The sequence below is a fragment of the Poecilia mexicana genome, unplaced genomic scaffold (genome assembly GCF_051168715.1).
Source record: "Poecilia mexicana isolate PSO_F unplaced genomic scaffold, ASM5116871v1 scaffold_21, whole genome shotgun sequence".
Lineage (NCBI taxonomy): Eukaryota > Metazoa > Chordata > Actinopteri > Cyprinodontiformes > Poeciliidae > Poecilia > Poecilia mexicana.
The window spans coordinates 7300900-7327484 of NW_028263390.1; the positions used below are offsets into that span (position 1 = coordinate 7300900).

The 26585-nt window shown below is 41.0% G+C and overlaps 2 protein-coding genes across 2 annotated transcripts; one reads left to right on the forward strand and one right to left on the reverse strand.

Annotated features, from left to right (window-relative positions):
* Nucleotides 1–1271: 1271 nt before the first annotated feature.
* Nucleotides 1272–26269, reverse strand: mmut (methylmalonyl CoA mutase). The gene is made up of 13 exons (XM_014992513.2): nucleotides 26183–26269; nucleotides 25057–25489; nucleotides 23135–23502; nucleotides 22900–23057; nucleotides 21711–21882; nucleotides 21373–21621; nucleotides 20493–20604; nucleotides 8046–8161; nucleotides 6355–6470; nucleotides 4460–4591; nucleotides 4224–4371; nucleotides 3012–3179; nucleotides 1272–2421 (listed from the first exon to the last, which is right to left on the reverse strand). The coding sequence occupies exons 2-13, from the start codon at nucleotides 25451–25453 to the stop codon at nucleotides 2293–2295; spliced, it is 2265 nt and encodes a 754-aa protein (XP_014847999.1). The 5' UTR covers nucleotides 25454–25489; nucleotides 26183–26269; the 3' UTR covers nucleotides 1272–2292.
* LOC148153019 (uncharacterized) lies at nucleotides 10081–18625 on the forward strand. The gene is made up of 2 exons (XM_088002246.1): nucleotides 10081–12179; nucleotides 18600–18625. Exons 1-2 carry the CDS (start codon nucleotides 10778–10780, stop codon nucleotides 18623–18625), a joined length of 1428 nt encoding a protein of 475 aa, XP_087858372.1. The 5' UTR covers nucleotides 10081–10777.
* Nucleotides 26270–26585: the final 316 nt, after the last annotated feature.

The window sequence follows — 26585 nt, forward strand, 5'->3', positions numbered from 1 at the left end:
ACAAGCAAGAAAGATGAGAAAAGTTACTCAGAATTTGAGGCAGGAGGAGCTGAAAGCTCTCAGAAATATGAGAAAATGTGGGGAAATGTATCCCGTGGGTCGCCTGTACATCAGAGCGGTGAAGGAGGCTGAGAAGCCGCGGCCGTCTGCATGAAATATGCAAGCTGCTTCAAAGAAGTGGCAGGTACCTCGTTACCTCGCTTTTAAGTATTCCTTGGTCAGCTCAGCTGTTAGATCACAAAAGTGTGATCAGAGGAAGGAAGGAGTTCTGTCCGAGTACAAACAGAGCGTTTACTGGAGGGGATTCCTGATCGAGCAGCTAAATTTAACCCTTACGTCATCAAAAAGTAATTCCAGTAAAGGGAGCGCTTACTGCTTCAGGATAATTTCATCCCTATGGATGACTGTTTCCTGCTCCGACATGATTGCTAAAAAGCAAGGAGCACAGGGACGTGGATGAGGAAGTGGAGCGGTCTGCGCAATCCTGACCTCAACCAGACAGAAAACGTCGGCCGGAGGAGAGACCGCTTCATCCGACCGCGCTCATTACACAAATGCACCCGTGAACCTTGTGGAAAGCCACTTTTGTTTACTCCTGCAGGCCAGTAGCTCTAAAGCTAGTCATGATTTCATCAAAATAAAGAGGCTAAAGGGGAAAACACATCGGCAGAGTGCGACACGGGTCATCAAACAGGAATGTTACGTTTAATTATAACAAACCACACTGTGCACAACATTCACCGCTCAAGCTCAGCTTCATTCTGTTTATTTGCATGAATAATTTTCAAGAATAACCAGTGGCTAAAATGTGTACTTTGGGTATAGATCAAAGTTATAGATCACTGGACACTTAGCACACGTTACACACAGGCGTGCTGAGAATTAACACACTTATGTTACTCACTACAAGTACACTCTTGGCTTGTGAGACTCATTTACTGCAGGTGATGTTTTATTGTCTGGTTTCACCGTTTGAACAAAGCTCAGCCTTCAAAAATAAAAAGCTTTATTAGATTCACTTGTCAACAGCTTGGCAGCATGAAAAACAGAGCTGTGTAGTTTTGTACATCCCACTGGATGGAAGAGTTTAGCAAACAAGTGACCTTACTTTGCTTTCAGTTTGCATTTTGTTCAGTAAATCTGTCTGGAAAAATAATTGCATTTAAGCTTCTGTGTGGTGTATGTCTGTATCTGTGAACGCAACATGAGCTGCTTTGAGAGTATTATGTTTATTTGTTTTTTCCTTTGAAAAAGAAAAAAAGACACAACTCTTCCCCACAGTAAATAGTGCAGAATTTTACTTCAAATTTTATTTGTGTGCAATATTATCTCTTTTTTTTCCCCTCCTTGAATCTGTTGAACATTTTATTTAGCAATTTGTGAATGTAAAGTTCAGACTTTTGAGCATTTTTATGTGCACAAGTTATTGGTCATATTAATGAATAAACACGTAATAATTACAAACGCAGTGGCAGTTGTAACGATTTACGTGAATGTGTCATTTATATCCAACATACTCATGGTATAATTCATCTCAAATTCAAACACTTTTTGTGGTCGCGGGGAGAGGAACTGAACACAGACATAAACGCCTTTAATTTTATTGCTATAAATCCAACATATGCCAAGCAAAGATCAGAAATGCTTAAAATTAAACTGTAACCGTCAAACTGTAGACTATCTGGACAAAAATGGCAACATAACCTGTTTGCCATGAACAGAAATATGTGCATGTTGGACAAAGAAGAATGGGAATCAAATCTCACAATATATCCAATATAAATCAAAGAAAGAATGAGGCGGTTGAAGTGACAGAGAGCACTGCCAAAGTTAAAAAAAAAACAACAACTTTATTTCAAGCAAAGAATCTAAGCAGGATGTAGATCACGCATAGAAAAGAATCACATTCCAACTGTTTTCAACATGGTGATCATTAATGCTTTTCTCCGAACAATACTTTTAATTGCTTTTAAACATGCAGGAGAAATAATAAAATGAAACACACACTGACCTTGACACTAAAAGTCCTTAGAGTGATCTAAGGAGGAGAGAATTATGAAGGACACTTGATTTCGGTTTCTATCTACACATGGCGACTCCTCTGACTTTAATTACACTCTGCTAAGAAACGGCAGAATATCATTACACTGCAGGCCTACGCCGCCGTCAGATGATAAGTATTTCATTAACCTAATTTCTGAAGCAATTCAGAAATGAAATTCACATAGTGTGACACAACGTTTAAATGAAATAAACCACACTGCTCATGGAAAACAGCATTTTGTGTTTTTCTTACATGGCTTGTCGTAGTTTCTCCAGGCTCTTTTCAATATTGTCAATTACTTCGACTGCAGCTTGAGGAATCCTGGTTCCTGGACCGAAGATGGCGCACACGCCGCTCTGATAGAGGAATTCGTAGTCCTACAAAGGCGCAGAGACACAGGTCAGAGTCAGGTTTTAACAGATTTCTGACCTTAACCATGGGGGATACATTCATTTTCTTATAAAAAAAAAAAAAAAACTGACAGAAATATAACATCTCTACGTAACTCTTAACTCTTTTGCTTTCTTTTCATGAATGCCTTGGTTAACTTCAGTCCTCGCCTCATTAAGTCGATTTTTGCCACTAGCCATATCAATCACCACACATTTCTACTACACCTTGACATTAAGTAAGGCTGAGGCAGCAGAGTAGTAGGAGTAAAAAACACCGCCACCTGCAGGTGGGCATTAGCAATCACTAAAACTAAACGTTTTTGACTATTTTTGTGGAATAAACTCAGAATTTTGCATTAGGGCAAAAAATGTGGGGATCCGTTGATTTTGTGTGATTATGGAATCGGCAAAAAAACGGGAGGAACTGACTTATGGAGTGAATTTACATCTGACATAATCTCTACCTGGATCAGCAAAATTATTGTAAAACTGCAGCCCTAGTTCCTCTGGACTTTAACTAGGACTTTTCCAAACAACGTAAGCGTTAAAACTTGGTGAAAATACCCAGAAGTCACCTGTGGTGGGATGACTCCTCCGCAAATGACCAGGATATCTGGCCTGTCGAGCTTCCGTAGCTCTTTGATGAGCTCTGGTACCAGGGTCTTGTGTCCTGCTGCCAACGTGCTGACCCCAACGCAATGAACGTCAGCGTCCACCGCCTGCTGGGCCACCTCCCGGGGAGTCTGATGGAAGAGCAAGCTTGCAACTCAAGAACAGACAACAATAACAACAACAAAACAGAAGCAGTAAAGCCGCACCACAGAGTTTCTTTCTGATCATGTGTGAGGTTTGCTCCTCTCTCTGACAAGATTTTTAAAAATATGTGTTTAATATCTTTCTTAACTGCAAATATTTCTCTACAAAATAAATAAAAGCCGCATCTCTCAGGAGGGTAACGGAAAGCAAGAGGCATCAACCAAAACAATCCAGTTCCTAAGGAGAGCTGTGCTGTGAGCAAACACTTTGTCTTTCTATCCGCGCCGCCAGAGGCTGATCAGTGGTGGGAAGCAGCAAATCTCTTCTGTTATTTTCCCTTCCCTTCTGGATGGATGAATGGATGAACGAATTAGACAGACACGAGGAAGCCTGTGCGTATTAGCTCATAAATGCATTTGCTGTGTCAGATTTTAACATTAAAAAGGTTTCTTTCCAGCTTTCCCTCAATGTCATTTAACACAGAAGAATGTGCAGATTGCTACCATAAATTAATACCTTAGATTAGCCTTTTCAACTGGCTAAAAGGTAGCATAAAGCAGATTTGTTTAACTCCTTTATCAAGCTAAAGCTATTGTGTGATGTTCGCCACTGAATCCTCTCATGAGCTGCATTTCCATCGACCATTAATCATTTGCGCAAATTGGAATACATGGCAATTAAAAAAAAAAAAAAACCCAATAAAACGTGTTTTTCGCTAAAAGGTTTTTGCGCTGGGATGAGGTTGTTTCCTGTCTGTGTCAAACCTGGTTCATTTCACAACGGAAACACTTTTTTTGCGTCGCACATGATCAAAAATCAGATGTTACTACTGGCGGAAACGACAAAGAAGACGACAGGAAGCAGTAGGAGGATGATGGCGCGGCACACTTTTTTAAGGACTTATTGCGTGAACAAACGTATTCGAGTGTGATTAGCGGACCATCTACAAAGTTTTGTGTACATCTGTAATGGGACGTAGCTACGGTAGCATAGGTTAGCCATATCGAATACAGATAAGAAGAATCGCTGACCTGAAACAGCGGTCCAATGTCAACATCGAACCCCAAGTCGGCAAAGCCCGTGGCGATGACCTTGGCTCCCCTGTCATGGCCGTCCTGTCCCATCTTTGCCACCAGTAGACGAGGGTTTCTGCCCTCGTGTCTCTTAAACTCTGTAACTCTTAATTGTTAAAAAAAAAAAAAAAGAAAGATATAAGACTCAACCTGCCATGTAGATGGCCGTAAAGAGAACAGGGGTGGTTTCCTACCTGTTGTTGGCCAGAGCGATCTCCTCGTGCTCTCCGAACTCGCTGCGGTAAGCCCCGCTCACCATCCTGGTGCTGGCCTTGTGCTCACCAAACACTTTCTTCATTGCGTCGGTTATTTCACCGACGGAGCATCTAGGTAAAAACGACCACAATGACCATCGCTCAGCATCCCACTGAAATTCAATGAAGACAACCGTTTCCAAAAGAGGATTTTGTGTTTCGCTGGATTTTCCTTTTTTCTCCTTTTCAATTACGTTTGCAGAAAGGACTTCAGTCTGAGGGTTGCATAATAGAGTTTTAGAGAATTAAACCAATAACACAAAGAGGGTTGGGTTGCCTATACAAATGTAAAGACCACTAAATACGTCTTGTACACGGCTTCCCAGCATTTCATCAGCAGGATTGGCTGAATATGATGCATCTAGTTCATGTATTTATAATGACAAACAGTATTTAATCTCCCTTCAGAACCCAGTTTTTTCACATCTTTTGGAAATTGAAAGATATTTAGATACTAAGATATTGCAGTATGAATAATTTTTATGATAGAAGAGCAGATACGGGCCTCTTTGAATAAAACTAAAAGTGTAAAAATGAACCTGAGTTCTGTACAAATGGAAATCCCTTTAATAGAAATTAATGTTTTATCAATTAATTATTTAAACAATGCACCGTATCAGTCGATACAAGTATGAACAATCATTCTGTTTAGCAATGTTCCTATTTAAGATGGAGACGAATCTTAATGAAAGTAAAAATCCATCTGGAAATTAGATAAAAGTCAGTCCTTTATTACAGTGAGGCTCAAGGCGGATCACTTATTAAAAAAAAAAACCCAGATGACTTAATGTCGTTAGCCCATGTTGGTAGGAGATGGACATTGAAACGCCAAACAATACCTGCTAAAGGAAATATAAGAAAGGAAAATAACAATGGGAGATTTGCTTTTACAGAGAATATCCTCTCCCTTAAATTGGAAGAAAATCAGTCCGACAGAGAGCTAGAAATAACAGCCCGATGTCTGAGCCTACTGAGAAAAATACTGTGATCCACAGAGTCCAATGCTGCGCTGAGGCTCAGTAATGCAAGTGTAGGACAATTCCCATCATCTGCAGCGATCAAAAGATCACTTAAAGGTGCAGTTTTAGTAGAATGTGCCTTCTGAAGCCCTGATTGCTAAGAAACAGAAAACTGAGATTTTCCAGGAAAGATCAAATAAGGCCTTCTCCAACTATGAACAGCAGGCTTTGAGGCTTCCACATAGTTAGAAACCTGCATCCAAATTGTTTTTTTAATAATAAATGGAGTGAATGTACATATATATATATATATATATATATATATATATATATATATATGTATATATATGTATATATATATATATATATATATATATATATATATATATATATTGCATTTCTAGACATTAGACAATTCAGAGCTTTGCAACAGAGCCACATTTCACTCATTCACACTCACAAACACACACACACACACACACACACACACCTTTCAGACTGCAACTGATTACTACTATACCGACTGAAATATAACTTGACATCTAATTATGAGGTTAGTTCATTAAAGTAACATCTGGGAATGTTTAAAAAGACGTGGTTTGAGGCGATCTCCCTAGTGAGTTTATCAACATGCGACATGAAAATTAAGCCCCCTTGACTTAAGTGCCTCTTTAACTGCAGTTTCTGGAGAAAGGATGTGAATGACTGTGTTACTTTATGAGTCAGCAAATGCCAGTTATTTATCATCAGATCATCACATTTGCTGAAATTACACAGGTGGCGAAAATTCTACACTAAAACGAATGAAAGTGCTCTGGATGCACTAAGCGTTCCTTCCAACATTAACAAAGTTTGTTCTGGCGGAGCGGTTCTGACCTGGCCCGGGCTGCCTCCACTGCCAGGGCGAGAAGGTTGCCCTCCCTGGTTCGGGAACACTCTTCAATAGCTGCCAGGCACTTCTTCGCTACCTCGGGATCACGACTTTCTTTCACCTAAAATAAAGTCGTAAGCCGGTAAGAATGAAATAAACCGGGAAGCTACAGACAAAGAAAGAACCTGAAAGAAAGCCACCACACTCTGTGGCTTTCTTTCAGGGAGAAAGGCACCGAATGGTTTTCTGTGAAGTGAAAAGCAAACTAAATATCAGTTGTTTTTAAAAAAAAATATCCTTGAGATAGGCAGTCCGATAAATGAGAAGCAGAGCTTTTCTGCCTTTCCAAAGGTCTAAAAATCAGCTGGTTTACAACAGTCACCCTATTGTTGTCAACCTAGTGAATTTGTCTTCAATCTAAATGTAAGACAGAGAAAGGAAGAAAAAAAAAAAGACTTTCCTCAAATTTCACTGACGAGTGCAATCTCCCCTTTGTTCTTTTTTCTAACACCCGGGGCTTTACAGCTCATCGGTGTCCAGCACTGCTGTGATACTAAAAACATCAACATGCAGCAAATTCATACTTTTAAATTGTGTGCACAGTAGAACATTAGTTTTGGTCTATTTTTGCTTTGCTGTTGGCAGAAATGAGTATCAAAGTTTAGGACATAAATTAAATATTTCTGCAGGGCAAACAGTTTATGTGCCGAGTTCAAAACTCATCTGTTTCAAGCACGGAGCTCGGAGCACAGACTGTTCACATTTGGCAAAGAAGGGTCCTTTTTTTCCCCCCTCCAAATCCCTTAAAAAGACACGATTTTACCAGGGAATGAGAAAAAAAAGATCATTTTCTCCCAGTGGATGAGGGTCACCCTACACAACGCTGTTTTCTCATATCTGGGTACATATATATTTAATGTTATTGTAGCAATGCCTGAAAACTCTAGTCAAATAAACTAAGAATAAAAAACCTTTGAAATTTTTCTGGAAAATGGAAATTCAACTTATGCAATTTTAGGTGAGAAATGAATTAGAACATCCTCACATTTATTCCAACTAAAAATATCTGAGTTTGCACACACGTTTTACATCTGGTATGCAAGGTTAGAAAACATAATGAATCAACGATTTTAATTACGTTTGAGGAGAACAAATATTTATTTGGGACCTCACCATAATAGTTACACTGATTTCATGAGTCTGGTAAGGAATTTAAAAAGGTCTCATAAGAATTTGATATCATTTTTATAGTATTGAAATAGCTTAAAGGTGGAAGACGTCAAACAGCTGAAAATAGCCAAGTCAGGCTGTCCTTTCCTACTTAACCTTGAAAGCAGACCGTAGGATGCTAAAAGAAAAACTTAAAAAATATAAGATATCATCAGAGAACCGAAAGGAGGCTGTCAGAAGTAGACGAACAATAAAGTTTTGAAGACAAAAACCTGGACATAGAAAACAACATGAACCTCGACATGTTTCACATGAGACAAGATGGACAGAAAATGTCCCAACTTGTTGGTATTATACATATAATGATGCATTTGAAACATTTCCAGAACATGACTGCAGCAGAAGGGTTGTTCTTTTTTTTTTTTTGGAACTAAAATGCTTCAATGTTTTTAGACATGACATGAATTCAACCTGTGGTCCTCCACCACTTTTCTTTGTGGTGGAGGCCGCACGGTGCGGTACCAACCTTTCTCAGTTTCTCAATCTGCTTCTGACGTACTGTGGTATTATCTATGGCGAGCACCTCCACGGTCTCCTCTTTTTCCAGGCGGTACTTGTTCACACCGACAATCACCTCTGACCCTAAAGGAAGAAAACAAACATACAAAAGGCGTTCATGTGCAGGAGCCTCAACAAAAACAGGGTGAGATGCACTGTTCAGTGTTAGATTGGACCAGCTGGAGGGAGACCGTCTTACATCGTTGATAATAAAGCTGGTGATTTGCATCCTGTTGTTCTGGCTGGTTGTATTCAAACAAACAAAAAAAGCTCCATCCCCCTAATTAATTCAAAATTATTTATTATTTGACATCTAAACTGAGCATTAAAGTACAACAGGAGAACATTGTTTTATGAAATGTTGCACAAACTCAAAACATCAGTGTGCTGCTCTGCTGTCGCCAGTTTTAAGTTACGGATGTTCATATCCAACTACAAGGCAAATTTCCAACATTCTACAATTATCTATGTTAAGCAATACAAAAGAATAAAGTAGAAATATCCTTAATAGACCCTCAGTGAGGACATCCAGCAGCAAGAAACACACAAAAAAGTAATATTAGAGACTCTATATTCTTTATTTTTCTTTAATTCCAAACAGAAACAATTGTAACTGTGATATTGAGTATCATGAATTCATTCCAGCAATAGTTATAAGACGACTGACAATTTAAGAAGCAATTACAACCTAAATCCCCAACTTAGTTTTATCGTAGGTCCTTCCTCCCAGTGACTCTTAGACTCCATAATCATCGCTGTTCCCAACGAACCCAAAGTAATGTATATTTGACCTTAATTTACAGTGCCTTACAGGTTATTTCTATGTATATCTCTTTGTTTTTCGTTGAATGTCCCCACAGAGGGATGCTAATTGACATTTCTATTCTGCTCTCCATCTTTGTTTTGGTAAATGCCACATTACTGCTATCACTTTTCAACTTTATTATACGGTTAGGCTCTCATACTCACCCATGCAGAGTTACAGATACAAATTGACACTTCAAAAAAGTTGAAGAAAAGAAAAGCATGGATGGGCTATGTAACTGTTCAGACAGGCGTATCGCTAAACGGAAGGTTTAAAATCTGTTCAGTGAGAGAATCCAGATCTTGTCAAATTGGTCAGTTTAATCTTAAATAGAGCTTAAATGATCTTTAAAGACTGAGATGAGACATGATTGGTAACAGAATGTGGGTGGGAGAGGCAGAGGTCTAAAAGCATTTTACGATTCAGTCCTTCAGTACTAAATCCAAGGGGATCAAAAGACAATCAGGATTCAAGGTCCAACAAAACAGAAAGAACAAATAGTGAGAAAAAAAACCCAACAACAAGGTGACTCAGAAAAACCAACGAATATTAACGAGAAGAACTGGCATCAAAGAGCTGCTGAACTGACTTACAGAAAGACAAACTGCCGCAGAGAAGAGCAGATCCGAGTCTCAATTATTTCCCGTTATAGTGTTAGGTAAATTGTATTATTACCAACTATTTGTTATATTTTTTGTTCTTACCTTATGTACTCTTATTTGTTTGTCATGTCTTTTAAGAAATGCTTCTGTATTGTTAACCATTCTGATTTCCTTTCTCAGAGGGCCTCTCTGATGAAGAGCAGTGACAGCAGCTCTTCACAGAACGCCCTACTTCTGACCTCTCAGATAGCCATAAATTCATCGGTGTGAAGATGTACAACTTGCTCTGTTTGACCCTGTGTCAGGAACTGGAGAATCTAGATTAAGACAGATTGTGTTGTTAGTTAGTGATAACCATTGGCGCTGTAACTGTGTGAAGTGTTCCCCCCCCCTCCCTTTAGAGTTACAGCGCTCTCTGTGATTAGGGAAAGACAATAAAAAGAGGGGGGCAGGCAAATGTGCTTTCAGAGCGGCAGGAGATTTGTAACTGAAAGCACATCTCTGTCTGTTCTCCTCGCGAGTATTCAGAATCTAACTCTCTCTTGTCTTTCCTGTGTTATTTGCTGTATTCAATAGGTGTCAACTCTTACATAATTTGGTCCTTCGAGCCAGAGGTCAACATACCGGAAGGATTCCGGCAGGTGAGGCGGATACCAGTAGAGACCGTGCACGGTAAGCTTCCTAGCGGAAGTTTTCAGAACCTGTTCAAGGGCTGGCACTCTGCCTGCCTGCTGGGATCTGAAGGTTGACGACACTCCAAGGAAAGACAATGGGGGTGAGTGATTCTTGGTTAAAGGTGGCGAGTGACTGAGGGTCATTGCGCGTACATAAAACCCTGTCAATTCTAGACTCTAACAGGTAAAAATAAATGCACAAAAATTCCGTAGAAGGGGCAGCGTAGTCCTTGCGCTAAAAATACGTGTGGGATAAGGTTAACGGTGCCTTGTGCTGCAAGATAGTAGATCTTGCCCTGTCCGGCAGCGGGAGCCTGGTTATCCCGTTTTAAACGGACTGCGGAGTCCGGCAACGACAGGCGCTTAATTTCCGTAACAAAAAGTGTGAGTGTGAGAGTGATTGGAGGTTTAAAATACCACTCGGTATTTTACCTCATATAAAACAGTAGGGTTGTAAGCAGCAAACCTCTTGTGGATGCAAAGGCAAGATTCTCCCACTCGAAAGAGTTGAAGCGGAGAATACCACAACAAGGTTGTTTTAAATTGCTGGCCTACTGAAAAGATCTCCAGTTCATAGGACTCCCTAGGAGTCAACGAACCTGGACCAAATTTAAGTAAAATGGGGAAAGGGATCAGCAAAAATAAACCGACAGACAGTTTAAAACCAAATGACTGGACATATGTTGAAAACAAGGATCCGGGCAAAATAAAACATTTAGATAAATGGATAAATACCAATAACTTTGACGACCGTCTAAATTCACAAAAACTAACTTTACTGCAGGATAACATAAAGCAAAAAACAAAGTCAAATCCAAAGAAAATGTGCGAAGAAGGATATGATGAATTTTGGTTAGAAGTAGCATTAAAAAGAGAAGAAGAAAAAAACCAATCTAGAAAAAACGCAGAACAGAGTGCAGAAAAGAATTTGATGTTCCATAGAAATGAAGATAATGAAACAGGGTCAGGGAGAAGGCAGGCAGTGCAGCAGCAAGGAGCGGGAGGGGGTGAGGCAGTAGCAGTAGACAAGGTGGATGAGAGCAGGAGAGATAACAGTGAGGAGAATAAGCAAAAACAGAGTGTAAGATTATACCCTAAGTTGTCCTCACCCCCAGAATATGAGGAAAGCAGTAGTGTGGGACCTACTACTATATCAAAAGGAGAGAAGTATGAGTGGTCCAAAACCTGGGGAGAGGACCTGGTGCAGGGCACCGCGGCTCTCACAGAGCCTCCTCCCCTTCCCTCACTTTGTCCTTCAACAGGGAGAGATACTCAGCAACATACAACTGACTTGTATCCCATGATACAAGTGGCAAATCCTAATGCAGGGGCAGACGGATCAAATCCCACAGTTCTGGTGTACAGAATGCAGACTCTGGAGGACGTAAAAAAGGCGTTGGAAGGGATTACACCTCCTAGAGAGGATGTACATCACTTTGTTGAAGAAATGAATAATCTGCGTACATCCTACAAACTCGACGGACAAGAAGTCCAACAAGTATGGATGACTGCCTTAGGCACTGATTGGCATCATGTTCGAGGAGGATGGAGTCCAGTTCAGGGCAATCCTCCTACAAATCTTACACACGATAGTGAAGAATTAATAACTAGAGTGAATGCCTTAGCAGCAAGGGCAGTCCAGAGATATCAGCGCAAAGCAAATTACATTGAGTTAAGCCGAGTCAAGCAGAAGGAAGAAGAGCCTTTTGAGGACTATAGAGTAAGAATGACAACCGCATTTAGAATGCACAGCGGTTTGGTGTTTAATGAAGACGAAAACAGTCCATATAAACAACTGTTAAAAAACGCATTGCATGCGGGATCAAGAGAAGGAATAAGATCATGGGTAACTAAACATTACATAGGATTGGGAACTGGGACTTTAGATGAATACATTAATCATGCTATTCATGCAGAAAAAGTCATAAAAGAAAAGAAAAAAGTTTCAGGAGCCTTTTTCCAGGAGGATGAACAAGTGTTCTATCAGAAGAAGAGAGGGAAAGAGGGCTTCAGGGGCAGAGGTCAGAATTACAGAGGACAAAGAGGAAAAAGGGGAAGGGGAAACTACAGGCAGAATGAACACAAACACAGCAGTTCAGGGTGCTGGTGTTGCGGGAAAGAGGGACATATAGCTAGACATTGTCCAGAACGAAACACAGGTCAGTCAGCATGACTAGGATCAGATGACTTGGGTGGCGAAGAAGTCCAATTAAATCTGCAGGATTTGTTATCTATGGACAGTATAAGACCGGATATAACTCTACACATAAATGGTAAACCTGTAGTCTTCCTTTGTGACACTGGGGCATGTAGAACAACGTGTAGAGAAAACATCCCAGGAGTAAAAATTAGTGGGGAAAGTGTCATAGTAGAATCCGCTGGGGGAAAACTGACCCAAGTAAATGAATCAGAGCCAGTATGGCTCAGAGATCCACAAGGGCAGGCTTGCCAAACGTCCATTTTGATGTTTCCAGAATGTCCAGTAAACTTACTAGGGAGAGACGGTCTCTTACAGCTAGGATTAGCTTTGATTCCAACCACTGAGGGACACATTGCAGTTAAAAGACGGTCAGAGATAAAGGGAGGAAATTTCTTTGTCATCCAGGGATATGGAGAACCAATCTATTATTATACATTGGAAATCCCACATAAACCTCCACACAACAGCGCACAAGCGCTCCAAGACGAGGGGCGTAAAGTAATCTCCGCCCCACAGGATCAAAAGTCTCCTGAGGACATATATGTCACTCTTTGGTCCAAAACCACTCCAGGACATGATGAGAATTATGAGACCGCACTCGAAAAGGTTACCCCAGCCATGATAAGGGTGACCTATCTGTACACGGACACAGAGCACAACGCGGTGGCAGCTGTTGCTCGCTCAGACAAACTAAAACCCTTAAACAGAATGTGGAGGTCTCTCCATTTGCCTCTGTTTAAACAAAAAGATGTGCAGTGGAGCCATTTAGGCAGAATTGTGGAAGAAGGGAACACAGCTACAGATTGGGTGACCACTTCCACAAATCTAGCAGTCAGCCAGTCTACTGGGCTGACCAGGAAAACATTCATTAAGCTGGCCTGTGACGGTGCAAAAGGGGCAGCATTTACACCCTGGCCGACACTGACAAATGTTGTTATCAGAAGAAGAGGAAGTCCTCCTCAGGAGTTTATGGTCTAAAGGGCCCACAGATGTGGGCCTTGTCAAAGGAGCCTTACCAGTGCAGATTAGACCCAAAACAGAGTTTAGACCGAGAGTGAAACAATATCCCATTAAGAAAGATGCACAGGAAGGTATAAAACACTATTGACCTTATTGAAGCAGGAGTTACAGTAGAGTGCGAAAATTCTCCATGCAATACTCCTATCTTCCCAGTAAAGAAACTTTCCACTGGTTGGCATATGGTCCAGGACTTACAAGCAGTAAACAATGCGGTGATTCAGAGAGCACCTTGTGTTCCTGATCCACACACATTGTTGAATTCTCTTAGATCAGACCCAAAAGTATTTACAGTTGTAGACATCAGCAATGCCTTTTTCTCAGTACCAACAGAAAAAGAGAGCCAATATTGGTTTGCTTTCACTTTTGAAGGAAAAAGGTACACATATACCAGATTGCCCCAAGGTTATTGTGAAAGCCCTACAATTTTTGCACAAGTTATGAGTGCAAGTACGTCAACATTTCAACCCCCAGGAGGGAGTCAAATCTTATTATATGTTGATGTTTTATTAGCGTCTCCAGACAGGGAAACCTGTCTGGAAGACACTTTGGCGCTTCTAAAACATTTATCTGAAGAGGGTCATAAGGTCAATAAAAATAAACTCCAACTATGCAAGACACAAGTGAAATACCTAGGTCATAACTTGGGTGCAGAGGGACATACTATTATGGAAGATAGAAAAACAGCAATCCTTCAAGCACCAAAACCACAAACAAAAAAACAAATGATGTCATTTTTAGAATTGACTAACTATTGTCGAAGCTGGGTGCTTAATTATGCAGAAATCGTGGCACCTTTAAACAAACTAATGTATGAAGAAGGTCTTAAAATGTCCTCTCCATTGAAATGGACAGACGTAGTGGAAGAGGCATTTTGCAAAATAAAACAGGCCCTTGTGTCAACCTTCTGCACTAGCCTTACCAAACCTTTTGTTCAAATGGTGGACTGCAGAGGTCATTTTATGACCTCGGTACTGGTACAACAGCATGGTGATAAAATGAGACCGGTCGCATATTTCTCCTCCAAACTAGATAGTGTGGCATGTGCATTGCCTCACTGTGTGAGGGCTGTGATTGCTGCTTCCATGGCAGTTGAAGTTAGCGTTCCTATTGTACTGTTCCATCCGTTAACGTTAAAAGTACCACACACGGTATCAGCACTATTGTTACAGACAAATATGACCTTTTTATCACCTGCAAGACATCTCATGTATGTCCACCCTGTTATCTCAACCTCATCTGACCATTGAGAGGTGCACAGTGTTAAACCCTGCTACACTGTTACCTGTCACAGATGATGGCACAAAGCATGATTGTCAGGAATTGGCAGAACAAACAGCCAGGAGTAGAAATGATTTAAAAGATTTACCATTAGATAAAGGTGAAACACTTTTTGTGGATGGTTCCTCGAAAAAAGATGAACTAGGAAAAACTCAAACCGGGTATGCAGTGGTAACTGATAAGACAGTGCTAAAAGCTGAGAAGCTCCCTTCACATTACTCAGTCCAGGCTGCAGAACTGATGGCGCTGACCACGGCTTGTAAACTTATGAAAGACAAAACGGTAACGATTTATACCGACAGTCAGTATGTGTTTGCAACAGTTCATACCTTCGTTCAATATTGGAAACATAGAGGTATGGTAACATCAACAGGAAGACCAGTAACACATGCAGAGTTGTTAAAAGAATTACTCCAAACTGTACAACTCCCAAAACAACGAGCAATCTGCAAATGTGCAGCGCATACTGCAGGACAGATAAGGAGTCCCTAGGGGATGCTTTCACTGACAAAATGGCAAAACAGGCAGCAGCAGGAAAAATAACAGTGTTACACCTAGAAGAAAACTCAATCTTATGATCAAAAATTCTGCGTGAAATACAACAAGCAAGTCCACAAAATGAAAAGGACTTGTGGATAAAGAAAGGAGCTAAAATAATAGATGATATCTATAAGTGCCCTGAAAATAGACCTATCTTACCCAAAAATCTGTATAAATGGGCTGCAGTATCGAGCCATGGCGTGTCGCATGTCTCGACAGGGGGAATGGTCGGGCAGGTACATCAACATTATACTACTTATGGATTTATTTCTTATTCAAAAATTTTTTGTAAAACCTGTTTAGTCTGCGCTAAACACAATTCTCAGGGCAACCTAAGACCACGTAGAGGAAAATTTCCTAGTCCACAATACCCATTTCAAGTTATACACATGGACTTTATAGAATTAAATAAAAGTGAAGGAAAAAAGTATTGCTTGGTGATAAATTGATGCTTTCTCCAAATGGATCGAACTTTTTCCAACTAAAAACCCTGACGCACTAACAGTAGCAAAAGCACTCTGCAAAGATATAATCCCCAGATACGGAATTCCTGAAAAAATATATAGCGATAATGAAACTCATTTTGTAAATCAAATTATAAAGAAAATTGGAATCATGTTCCACATAGATTTAAAAAATCACTGTGCCTATCATCCTCAGAGTGCTGGGTTAGTGGAGAGGATGAACGCTACAATAAAAAACAGACTAAAAAAGTGTATTGAAGAAACCGGTAGGCCCTGGACACAATGCTTAGACTTGGTAAAATTATACATTAACATTACAAGTACATCAGGGCTTACACCTTTTGAAACATTGTTTGGAAGGCCGTACAGATTGCTGCATTTTAAAAATCAATGGGAAATGGATGAGGAAGCTAATTTAGCTTATTATATGAGAACCATGTTAGAAAAACAGAAACAAAAAGAAACTGAGGATCCTCCCTCTGGGTCCCAGCAGAGGGATTAGTGGAGCCTGGAGATTGGGTGCTGATAAGAAGCATAAAGAAGAAACACTGGCATTCTCCTAAGTGGGACGGGCCATACCGGGTGTTGCTGACTACTCCCACAGCTGTAAAAATAGCAGAAAGGTCAACTTGGGATCACTTATCACATTGCAAAAAGGTCATTTCAGCTCAGAAGAAAAAAAAAAAAAAAGGCAAGTTCCGGACGCTCGCTGACCTACAGGGCAAAGGCCAGCGTACAAAGGGGGCCAAACCGAATAGTTTGACCGTCTCAAAACTGGTGAAGATTGTCCACAACCCTGGAGAATCCTTAGGAGCCGAACGAACTTGCAAATTACTGAAAATTACAAATAAGCCTGTTGTTTTTTTTTTTCATTTTATGCTTTCATGTGGGACAAACGCATAGCGTCAGTGACGAAAAATATTCTTGTAGTACTACCAATGGAATAAGAGTGGGTATTCAGGTGTGCTTTCAGCCTAGTTCTATGGTCATGGTTTCAATCTCCTGGGCAAGCATACCGTCAGCAGATTACAGAGATTACACTTGGTATATCACAAATGACGTTCGTAACACTAACTGGGAAACTTTAGTGGCAGACGAGGGGAATAGATGGACAAAAGACTGGGGTATTACTGAATACGCGCAATATCACAAACAGATACTTAGTATCTCACGCACGGATGACGGGATACAGATAGGCATAAATACAACCACATGTCCTTTGATTCCCCCTGATGTAAAGCAGAAAGAATCTGACGCGACATGCTGGGCATTTTATTTGTGGGCCTACACATCAGGAGCTAATCCAAAGTTTCTAACAGTTCTCTGCGAAGAGTCTAAAGAAGGTGGGGGAAGTACTACTTCTCTATGGACAAAAGGGGTGACAGTTAAAGAAGTAGAAACAGTCGATGACTGGTTCAAAGTAAGCACAGGTGTGTCAGGACTAAATAATAACTGGTTATTAATGGTAGAGCAGGCTGCTAAAATAGCCAAGCAAGATTGTGTAGTATGTATGGAACCAAGGCCTTTACTATGCGCTACACCAGCAACCATTACTAATCAATGCCTATTAGAAGTAATGAGTAAGACTAATCCTAATAGCACCTGTAGGCTTTATGATTCAATATTTCCGCTTGCAGCAGTTGATGAAAAGAAACCTGTTTTTTCTAAAAAAAAAAAAAGAAAAAAAAGAAAAAAGGTAGCTCCGGGTAACTTCACATGTATCAACATAACAGGGAGTGGGAAAAGATTAGGAAATCCTGCTGGCATAGTGTGCACTGCCGTTCTCTCTGTAACAAATGATTTTAACCCTATCTCTCGTGCAGATGTCTGGTGGTGGTGCGGTGATGACAGGCTTTTTGATAGGTCTTTTTGCTTTAGTTTCTTTCTTATTACCCGTTTTTGTTTTTCCTATGTCTGCAACACAACTAACCCATAGTCTGTCTCAGCAGTGGCATCATTTGCAGAAACGTGAGCTTTCCTGGAGAAATGATGACCCTACATACATCGATGCCATCGGAGTCCCTCGTGGTGTACCTGATGTATAAATTGGTCGACCAAATTGCAGCAGGTTTTGAATCTACAATTTGTTGGTGGTGTACTATAAACAAAAACGTAGACAGAATCAACTACATTCATTACAATGTGCAAAAACTAAGCAACTGGACACAGGCTGGGTTCGAGGCGGTTCACGAACAGCTGGCCGCTACTTCACTGATGGCTTTCCAAAACCGTATCGCTCTTGACATGTTGCTAGCTGGAAAAGGCGGGGTCTGTGCTATCTTTGGAAAATGGTGCTGAACCAACCTGCCAAACAACACAGCGGCTGTTGGGAGCCTGACTTAGGCCATTACAGGGCTCCGAACTCTGAATGGCAAAATGAAGGAAGCCTCTGGGATAAACACCTCCATGTGGGATACATGGCTGGATGTTTTTGGAAGGTACCGAACCATTGTGTCCTCTGCTTTAGTATCAAAGGCAGTCTTTGCTGTCATTCTAACCTTGTGTGGATGTTGTTGTATTCCTTGCCTGCGTTCTTTGTTTAACCGTATCATCACCAGAGCAATTTCGCCCATGGAGGACCGGATGGCACAGATGTATCCTTTGTTGGTCAAAGATGCTGATGCTGACAGAATCCTCGCCTGAGGATTCCCCTTACTTGTACTTGGGTCCTGGTTTCTGGACTGAGTACAACCCTTGAGTGTAAAAATATTTGCGATCTTAAAAATTAACTCCCAGCTGAAAATCGTTTGAAGTGGCTGCTAGGAGGGATGTGAGACTTAGAGCAAATACTTGATAAACAGGGGGGAATGTTAGGTAAATTGTATTATCAACTATTTGTTATACTTTTATTATCTTCTTACCTTATGTACTCTTATTTGTTTGTCATGTCTTTTAAGAAATGCTTCTGTATTGTTAACCATTCTGATTTCCTTTCTCAGAGGGCCTCTCTGATGAAGAGCAGTGACAGCAGCTCTTCACAGAACGCCCTACTTCTGACCTCTCAGACAGCCGTAAATTCATCGGTGTGAAGCTGTACAACTTGCTCTGTTTGACCCTGTGTCAGGAACTGGAGAATCTAGATTAAGACAGATTGTGTTGTTAGTTAGTGATAACCATTGGCGCTGTAACTGTGTGAAGTGTTTTTCTTCCCCTCCCTTTAGAGTTACAGCGCTCTCTGTGATTAGGAATCCTAAAGACAATAAAAAGAGAGGGGCAGGCAAATGTGCTTTCAGAGCGGCAGGAGATTTGTAACTGAAAGCACATCTCTGTCTGTTCTCCTCGCGAGTATTCAGAATCTAACTCTCTCTTGTCTTTCCTGTGTTATTTGCTGTGTTCAATAGGTGTCAACTCTGACATATAGTAACTGGATTATGCTCACAATGGAGCAAAGGACAGTAAGTGCTTCTTGAAACAGAAAAATTCATCTTACCCAACAAATAATGTGAACTGGGCACCATCAGAAAACCTCCTCTTATTTATGGTGTGGTTTTGTAACTGGAAGGGAACAACTCAATCACATTTAAGTTTGGACGTTGATTAGACCACATCAAAAGATTATTTTACGCCCGTGCACTACATTATTGTCTTGCTGCATAACCTGGATTCATTTAAGGTCTCGATATGCCGGATGGACATTTTTCTTTAGGATTTCTACTGGAGAGCAGAATTCATAGTTCGTAACAATTCGTGGCAACTTGCCCAGATCCTGAAACAGACGGGTACTGTCTGAAAACATATTGATTCTATAATTCTGGTGTTAATTGGAACTGGTTTGCTGATAAAATGTAACAAAAAAAAAAAGTGGTTGAGCGTGTTTAAGTCGTGATTTGACAAACGCGATCAATGGCTTTTCCCACAAAGGGTCAGGACAGTTTGGATAGCTTCTTCCCCAATAAGTGAAAACTGCACTTCGCATCTTCTCAGGCTAACTCTGTCTGCTACCAAAGTTTGTTCGATTCTATTTTTACAGCAGAAAATAAAACTTTCAGTAGGAAGCTAATGGGGAAGAGCCCATCTGGAGGATCATCAATTATTTTAGGTGTCTGTATGCAAAAGCCCTGCAGAGGAAAAAGGTTTAAAGTGCACGCCAGGGGGGATTACAGAGAGACATTTTAAGTGAGAATAAAACCATAACTTTGAAGTTCTTAGGCAGAAAAGGACAGGCCGAGCCAAAATTCACAGCATGCAGATACTGCAAGCTGTGAATTTCATTCTGGGGTCATTTCACCAAGCTGTCAGTGAATATATCAGCCGCTGCTCACAGAAGGTTTCCCCCTTTTGTATTTTAATTGAAAAAATAAAAAACGATATAAGAGATAACATTGAAAATTGCAAATGACTGAATAGATGGTGCTTCATGGAAGTCACCAAAAGAAAAACCTTTTGGCTTAGAGTTAAAGGATTTGAGTGCTGGGTACTTGTTAAAATGAAATGGTAAAGGCTTGCAAGAGGAGACATTATTTAGTAACTGCATCGGTTGGTAACCATCATGGCGGCTGTCTGATTTGCTTCAAGCTCTTTTCCATTTTTATTACTTTCAAACACAGAAATGAAAAAAAAATTGAATTAAATATTTAAGAAACATGCTAAATGCTAAAACATAGAGCAACAGAAGTCATGATTCATTTTGGTAACTTTATGAAACTTTAATTTTTGCATGCCACTGTAGAATCATAAACTATACATCAGCATGGTTTTCATAGTCGCACTGCTACTTTAAGTCCACTCGCTGCAGACAGACAACTTTGTGGTAGTGGAACAGAGGAGGAAGTGAAAATAGACAAGAATGAGAGGTTTAAACAGAAGATGATGAAAATGTCTCGGTGTGATACCTGAGTCGATGCGGGCTTGTCTCCGTGCAGCACATTCCTCAATCCGTAGTTTTGGAATTCCCTCTGCCACGGCTCTGGCCATGCCTCCCATCTCTTCTATCTCTTTAATGAACTGCAGAAACAAAGACAGAGCCAGTGATCAGTGGGAACTGGCAGTGCTAAGGGTGCATTGACAGAAGCCATGCTTAGTCCACTTTAATCAACTTCCAATTTATCTAGAAAACCCAGTTTGGTTGGGGAGGTGTGAATGCATAATCAAATGCAGACCAAAAAAGCAAACTCTGGTCCGCCTAACAACCACGGGCTATTAAAGTGAACTCTGTTGCGGTTTGAATGCATATGTTGGTACAATAAGACCAGAAACAGCTCCAAAAGCAGGGAGTGAACTGTAAAGCGCAAGGCATTCTGGGTAAATAGAACCTAAAAAACGCGTGAGTATAACACTACACGGAGAAATGGCTTGTGGTCTGTTACCAGAGACAAAAGAGAAACACCGCAACTGCTAAAAATCTACTCCATTTTTCTTTACATTTTGTGAAGGAGGAAGTCGCGGTCGTGTCTTCTTCCGAGGTTTTTGTGTCGTTTCCTCCATTAGTTCTTGGTGCAGCGCCACCACAGGTAAGGAAGGGAACGGGTTTTTCAATTTGTTTGGATCGTTTGACACATCACAGTATGAAAGCGAACCGCAGCAGCTGAAAATGTAACAAATGTTGTAATTTTGGTCCCCAGTTGAACTGAGTCTAGCGGACTATCAGGTGTTTAAACACCCTAGTTGCAACAACATCAAATGTCTTTACTGATAAGAGAGATAAAATGTATTTAGCTTTCCAATAACAAGGTGCAGTCAAACTTCAAGAGTTAAGAACAGCCTCCACAATACCTTCAGAGCCGTGTTATAAACATCGTCGGTGAGCGCCTCCATCATGAACGAGCCGCCCCAGGGATCTGCCACTTTAGGGATGCCCGACTCCTCCTGGATGATAATCTGGGTGTTTCTGGCGATGCGAGCGCTCTTCACCGTCGGCAACCCCAGGGCTTCGTCGAAGGAGTTGGTGTGAAGTGACTGGGTGCCTCCGAACACAGCAGCCATGGCTTCGATCACCGTGCGGATCACGTTGTTGTAGGGATCCTGAGAAAGGAGGCGCAGGGGAAAGCTGCGGCTTTGAACTCATCGCTAGACGATGTTTGGATCTTTGTTGAATGTGGGGATTCGCTCACCTGTTCGGTGAGTGACCAGCCTGAGGTTTGGCAGTGCGTGCGCAAGAGGAGAGACTTGGGGTTCTTGGGCTGGAAGTTTTCTTTAATGAGCGTAGCCCATAACCTCCTGGCCGCCCTCAGCTTTGCTATTTCCATGTAGAAGTTCATCCCTATTCCCCAGAAGAATGACAACCTGGCACCAAAGAAAAGGACAAAAATTTAAGGAAACATATTTCATATATCTCAATGAATCTGACTGTGACTTTGTTCATGACAGCAGCCCTGCAGGAACAAGTAGTCCTGCAGAGCGTGAGACTGAATAACCACAAATGCCACACATGTGCAAAAGAAAAATCCTATTAAAATACATTGAACTTTGTGGTTGTAATGTGACAAAATGTAAAAAAAATAATAATAATAATAATAATTCTGTTTTGGATATAAGATCATCAGGGTTCCTGACATTAAAAGCCAGGAATTCCTGAGATCTATTCGTAAAAACAAGACACATTGGCACTATGACACAACATGAATGGAGGTTAGTTAGATTTTAATTGTGAAGAACATGCACGTGAAAAAAGATGACCTAACACATGTTTACAGAAAATATGAAAACATTCATAATGTGACGTAGCCCATATCCGGTAAACAAAAGAAAAACCCATCTATGACTAACTACAATGCAACACCAGCCGTGCTGATCATGTTCGATGTTAGAAAAGTATGAAAGCGTCTCCGAAGACACAATGCTCGCCGGCAGGTGAAAATCTGATTAGTTAGAAACGGTTTCAGCCATCTGCCTTCTCTACAATGACTAATTGTATGACTTAGAAGCTGCTGGGGTGCAGCTTTTGTGTGCTTTGAAAAGCAATGTTTGTCGGCAGATCTATTGTCAACATTGATTCTGGGTTTATCGTGGCGCGACGTGAAAACACTCCCTGTTGGTGTGCAGCATCTGGCTGGTTTGTGTGCGATTTGCCATTCAGATTGCTACGTCATTTTATAAAGAAATAAAGAAAGAAACAAAGAAAGACACGGTGCAGTTGGGTATGTAGTGCAGATACATTTTTTATCGTAAAGTCTTGGTTTCGGCTTCTTAGGGTCTGTCTCAATCTTACAATCTCAAAATTTTTCTAGAAGGTATTACCATTTCGATCAAATTTAAATCACACACACACACACACACACACACACACACACACATACACACCTCGGCGCAAACTCATCGATGGTTAGACCTGCTTTCAGACCCGTCCGGCAGTACTCCAGGCCGTTAGCAATGGTGTAAGCTACTTCTAAAATAGCATCTGCACCGGCCTCTTGAAGATGGTAGCCGCTGATGGATATGGAGTTGAATTTAGGCATATGCTGAAAACAAAGCAAAAGAAAAGCTGTAAAAATAAATACATGAGAAGCATTAATCACAGGAGCAGTGTGGTCCATACCTTGGAGGTATACGCAAAGATGTCAGCAATGGCATGCATGGATGGTTCCGGAGGGAAAATGTAGGTGTTGCGCACCATGAACTCCTTTAGAATATCATTCTGAATGGTGCCGGTCAGTTTTTCTTTGGCCACTCCCTGTTCCTCCCCGGTGACGATAAACATGGCCAACACTGGGATAACAGCTCCGTTCATTGTCATCGACACAGACATCTTTTCTAGGGGGATTCCGTCGAAGAGCATCTTCATGTCCTCCACAGTGTCGATAGCCACTCCGGCCATCCCCACGTCCCCGTGGACTCGGGGATTGTCTGAGTCGTAGCCACGGTGGGTCGGGAGGTCAAACGCCACAGACAGACCCTGCTGACCCGCTGAAACGGACAAGATGAGACGGCTTGTAGGTGAGAGGAAAGGGGAACATCTCTAGGTTCCTGCATAGGAACTCGGACGATTGGAGAATTGAAGGCATGAATATGAATACATAGTAATGTTGGTTTTCTCAAGCAGTTTTGAGATACGTAAAAGCATTTAAAACAAAAACTGTGATCTCTCATAATTCAGCTTCGAACAGCGTCCCTCATTTATAACTCATAGGTGAGAGACAAGACGACTGTCTGCTGAGATAACATGGACGTCACGCTGCTGCCTTAAAGCTGACCTCGCAGGAACATCGTGTCAAACTACGTTGATCAAAGCGCTGAGCTCCGACATCTTCGGTTGCCCCGTGGTGAACATTCCAGCTCCATCAAATCACAAACTTAACAGGCTTTTTGCCCCAGAACTGAACGCCGTCAAAGCTTGGCAACGCCAACCTCAAGCCGTGACTCGCAGCGATACTTAGTTGTAGCTACAAGTCTATGTGAACATACATCAACTGCATCACTGCAGACTGTTAGGTCCAGAACTGGTTGAAAACTGAAAATTATGATCAGCAAAAAAAACCGATAGACATTTTCATATTTTTATTACAGCAGATAAACCCAGAAATGTTAGAAAATTGTTTGTTTCTGCAGTCTCGTGGTGCTAGTGTTTATTCTTCATTTTATTAAGTCTTTTTGATGTCATATAAATAAATGCAATATTGCAAAATATTCCAGTTATTTTTGCTTTGAAACTTCTGGTCGGATTCTTCATGATGTTATTGAAAATTGTCCATCTATGTTCATCTCTTGTGCAGCAGAATCTACTCTGTCATTTTGTGCACAATTACTGACCCAGTGCCACAGGAAGCCAATCAGCACTTTGGGTCAGATTTTTTTTTTTTTTTTTTACAAAAAGCTTTGTAACACCCATCCATCTATTATCTTACAAGCTTATTCCTAATGGGGTAGCGAGGGAAGCTGGTGCCTATTTTCAGCTGTCACCCTGGACAGGTCGCCAGTCCATCACTGGGCAGCTTTGTAACACATTCTGCCCAAAAATGGCTTTTTGGAAAAGCCATTTCAAGCCTTTGTTTGCAGCAAATCCATGCATATATATATATAGTAAGAAACATTCCAATATTTCACCGGGTACAATATTAGTATTGAACACAGAGAGTTTTGAAAACATTGTGATGACAGAATGAAGAAAAACTGAGCTTTATTGCCATATATGGCACTGGATTTTATTTAGGAGTCTGAGAGTAATGGTGCTGAATGCAAACACTGCTCACACATTTTGAGATTTTTTTTTTTTAAACAACAAATTATTTTTTGTGCTACTTTGCTTTGGTTTATGACGTAAATTTACAGTGTTTTACATTAAATTTACATTTAGTTTACATTAAAGCTTGCTTTTGTAAGTTCTGAAATTGTGAAAACTGTATATGATGCACCTTCAATGTTTTTTTTTTTTTCATTTAACAGGACTCCAAACAATAAAAAACTTTACATGGTGAAAAACTACCACATTTAAGTTAAGTCAACTTAAGGTAAACCAGTTACCTTTAATGTTGTCCTTGTAGAACTTGTTGCTCTCCTCCACAGTGCTGAAGCCAGCATACTGCCTGATTGTCCAGGGTCTGTAGGTGTACATGGTGGGATAGGGCCCCCTAGTGTATGGAAAGACTCCTGGCAGCTCGTCGGTACGTCCCTCAGAGTCAGCCTGCGTGTACACCGGCTTGATGTTGAGCCCCTCAGGTGTGCGCCAGATCAGATCTTCTGGGTTCTTCCCCTTGAGCTGCTTCTTAGCCAGGCCGGCCCACTCGGCGTTCAGCTTGACCTCGTCCTGACACGACACCGAAGTGTGAATCTGCAAGCGGTGTGCCTGGGCTGACGAGACGAAGGCTCCGGCCAGGCGGCGGGCAGCCAGCGCTGCACATGCCCTCTGAGCCGACAACATCCTGCCAGCTGGCTGACTCACACACGCATGGGTAACCTGGAGGAACACAGATGAGGTGGAGGGGGGAATTGTGAAAAGTGAGCTTCTAAATAAATAAATAAATATTTTCATGACATGTTTTTGCCCTGATACACAATAATCACTTCACTTATGTTCAACATAGCTATGACAAACGCTCAGGTAAAGCTGCCAAAGATGCAGCCAAAATCACTTAATCAATCCGAACTATCAGTTTGTCATCCAGGTGAACACTGGACTTCTTGAGGAAGCTGAAGGTGGTGTATGCATGTTGTAAGTGTGTTGTGGAGAGTGTAATATTTTTTGTCAAAATCTGTTGGGGTAGCAGCTTCAGAACCAGGGACTTAAAAAAAAAAGGCTGAACAGGCTGATAAGGAAGAAGACAACAACAACAACAACAACAACGTGTCTTCAGTCAAAGGCTGTATGAGACTTACTGACAAAGCTGAATACTGATTCGCGTATTAAGAAACGCTACACATTATTAATACTAAAGGAAGCTTGTGTTCTTTCCCATTAAAATACAGGTAAAAGCAAACTACTAGCGTGATGCTAACTGCTAGCCCCCGTTTTCTAACGGTAAACGTTAAATATGGCCACTCGCATCTAATAACAGCAGGACTCAAATAGGACATAATAACCCAGCTAATTTCAGCTGTTTTTTACGCAACACGGAACATTTCACAGATCATTTTGTGGCAAGTTTCTGACCTTGTAGTTTGTTGTGCTAGTTCAAGCTGATGAGAGGCGTGTTTACCGATGTCCAATGAGGCTCAACAACACTCACCCTCACCCAATCGTGTACGAGAGTCAAAATCGCGAACTTTGATCCATGACACCGGAAGTTAATATTAAAGCTTGTTGCGTTTTAGAGTTTAGTGTACACTTTATTTAGCAGTAAATCTCAAATTAATCAAGATTATTGCGCCATAATAGCAATCGGGTGTGGCTTGAATTTATTTTATTAAATTAATTTATTAAATGAACATATGACATTGTAGAAGCAGACCCAATCTATAATAGTTTCTGGAGTACAAAAGAGAAAATAACTACAAATTACAAAGACAGATACGTTTCAACTGTGGATTTTTCGGTGTGTTATAAAATTACAACC

Bases quoted from the DNA above. Each gene is read 5' to 3' on its own strand.
- LOC148153019 (XM_088002246.1), top strand. From the start codon at position 10,778: ATGGGGAAAGGGATCAGCAAAAATAAACCGACAGACAGTTTAAAACCA. The intron at 12,180-18,599 runs GTCAGAATTACA...TTCCTTTCTCAG, and splicing joins AGAGGGCTTCAGGGGCAGAG to AGGGCCTCTCTGATGAAGAG.
- mmut (XM_014992513.2), bottom strand. From the start codon at position 25,453: ATGTTGTCGGCTCAGAGGGCATGTGCAGCGCTGGCTGCCCGCCGCCTG. The intron at 21,622-21,710 runs GTGAGCGAATCC...CTCCTTTCTCAG, and splicing joins GCTGGTCACTCACCGAACAG to GATCCCTACAACAACGTGAT. The intron at 8,162-20,492 runs GTATCACACCGA...TTCTTCCTTTAG, and splicing joins ACAAGCCCGCATCGACTCAG to GGTCAGAGGTGATTGTCGGT.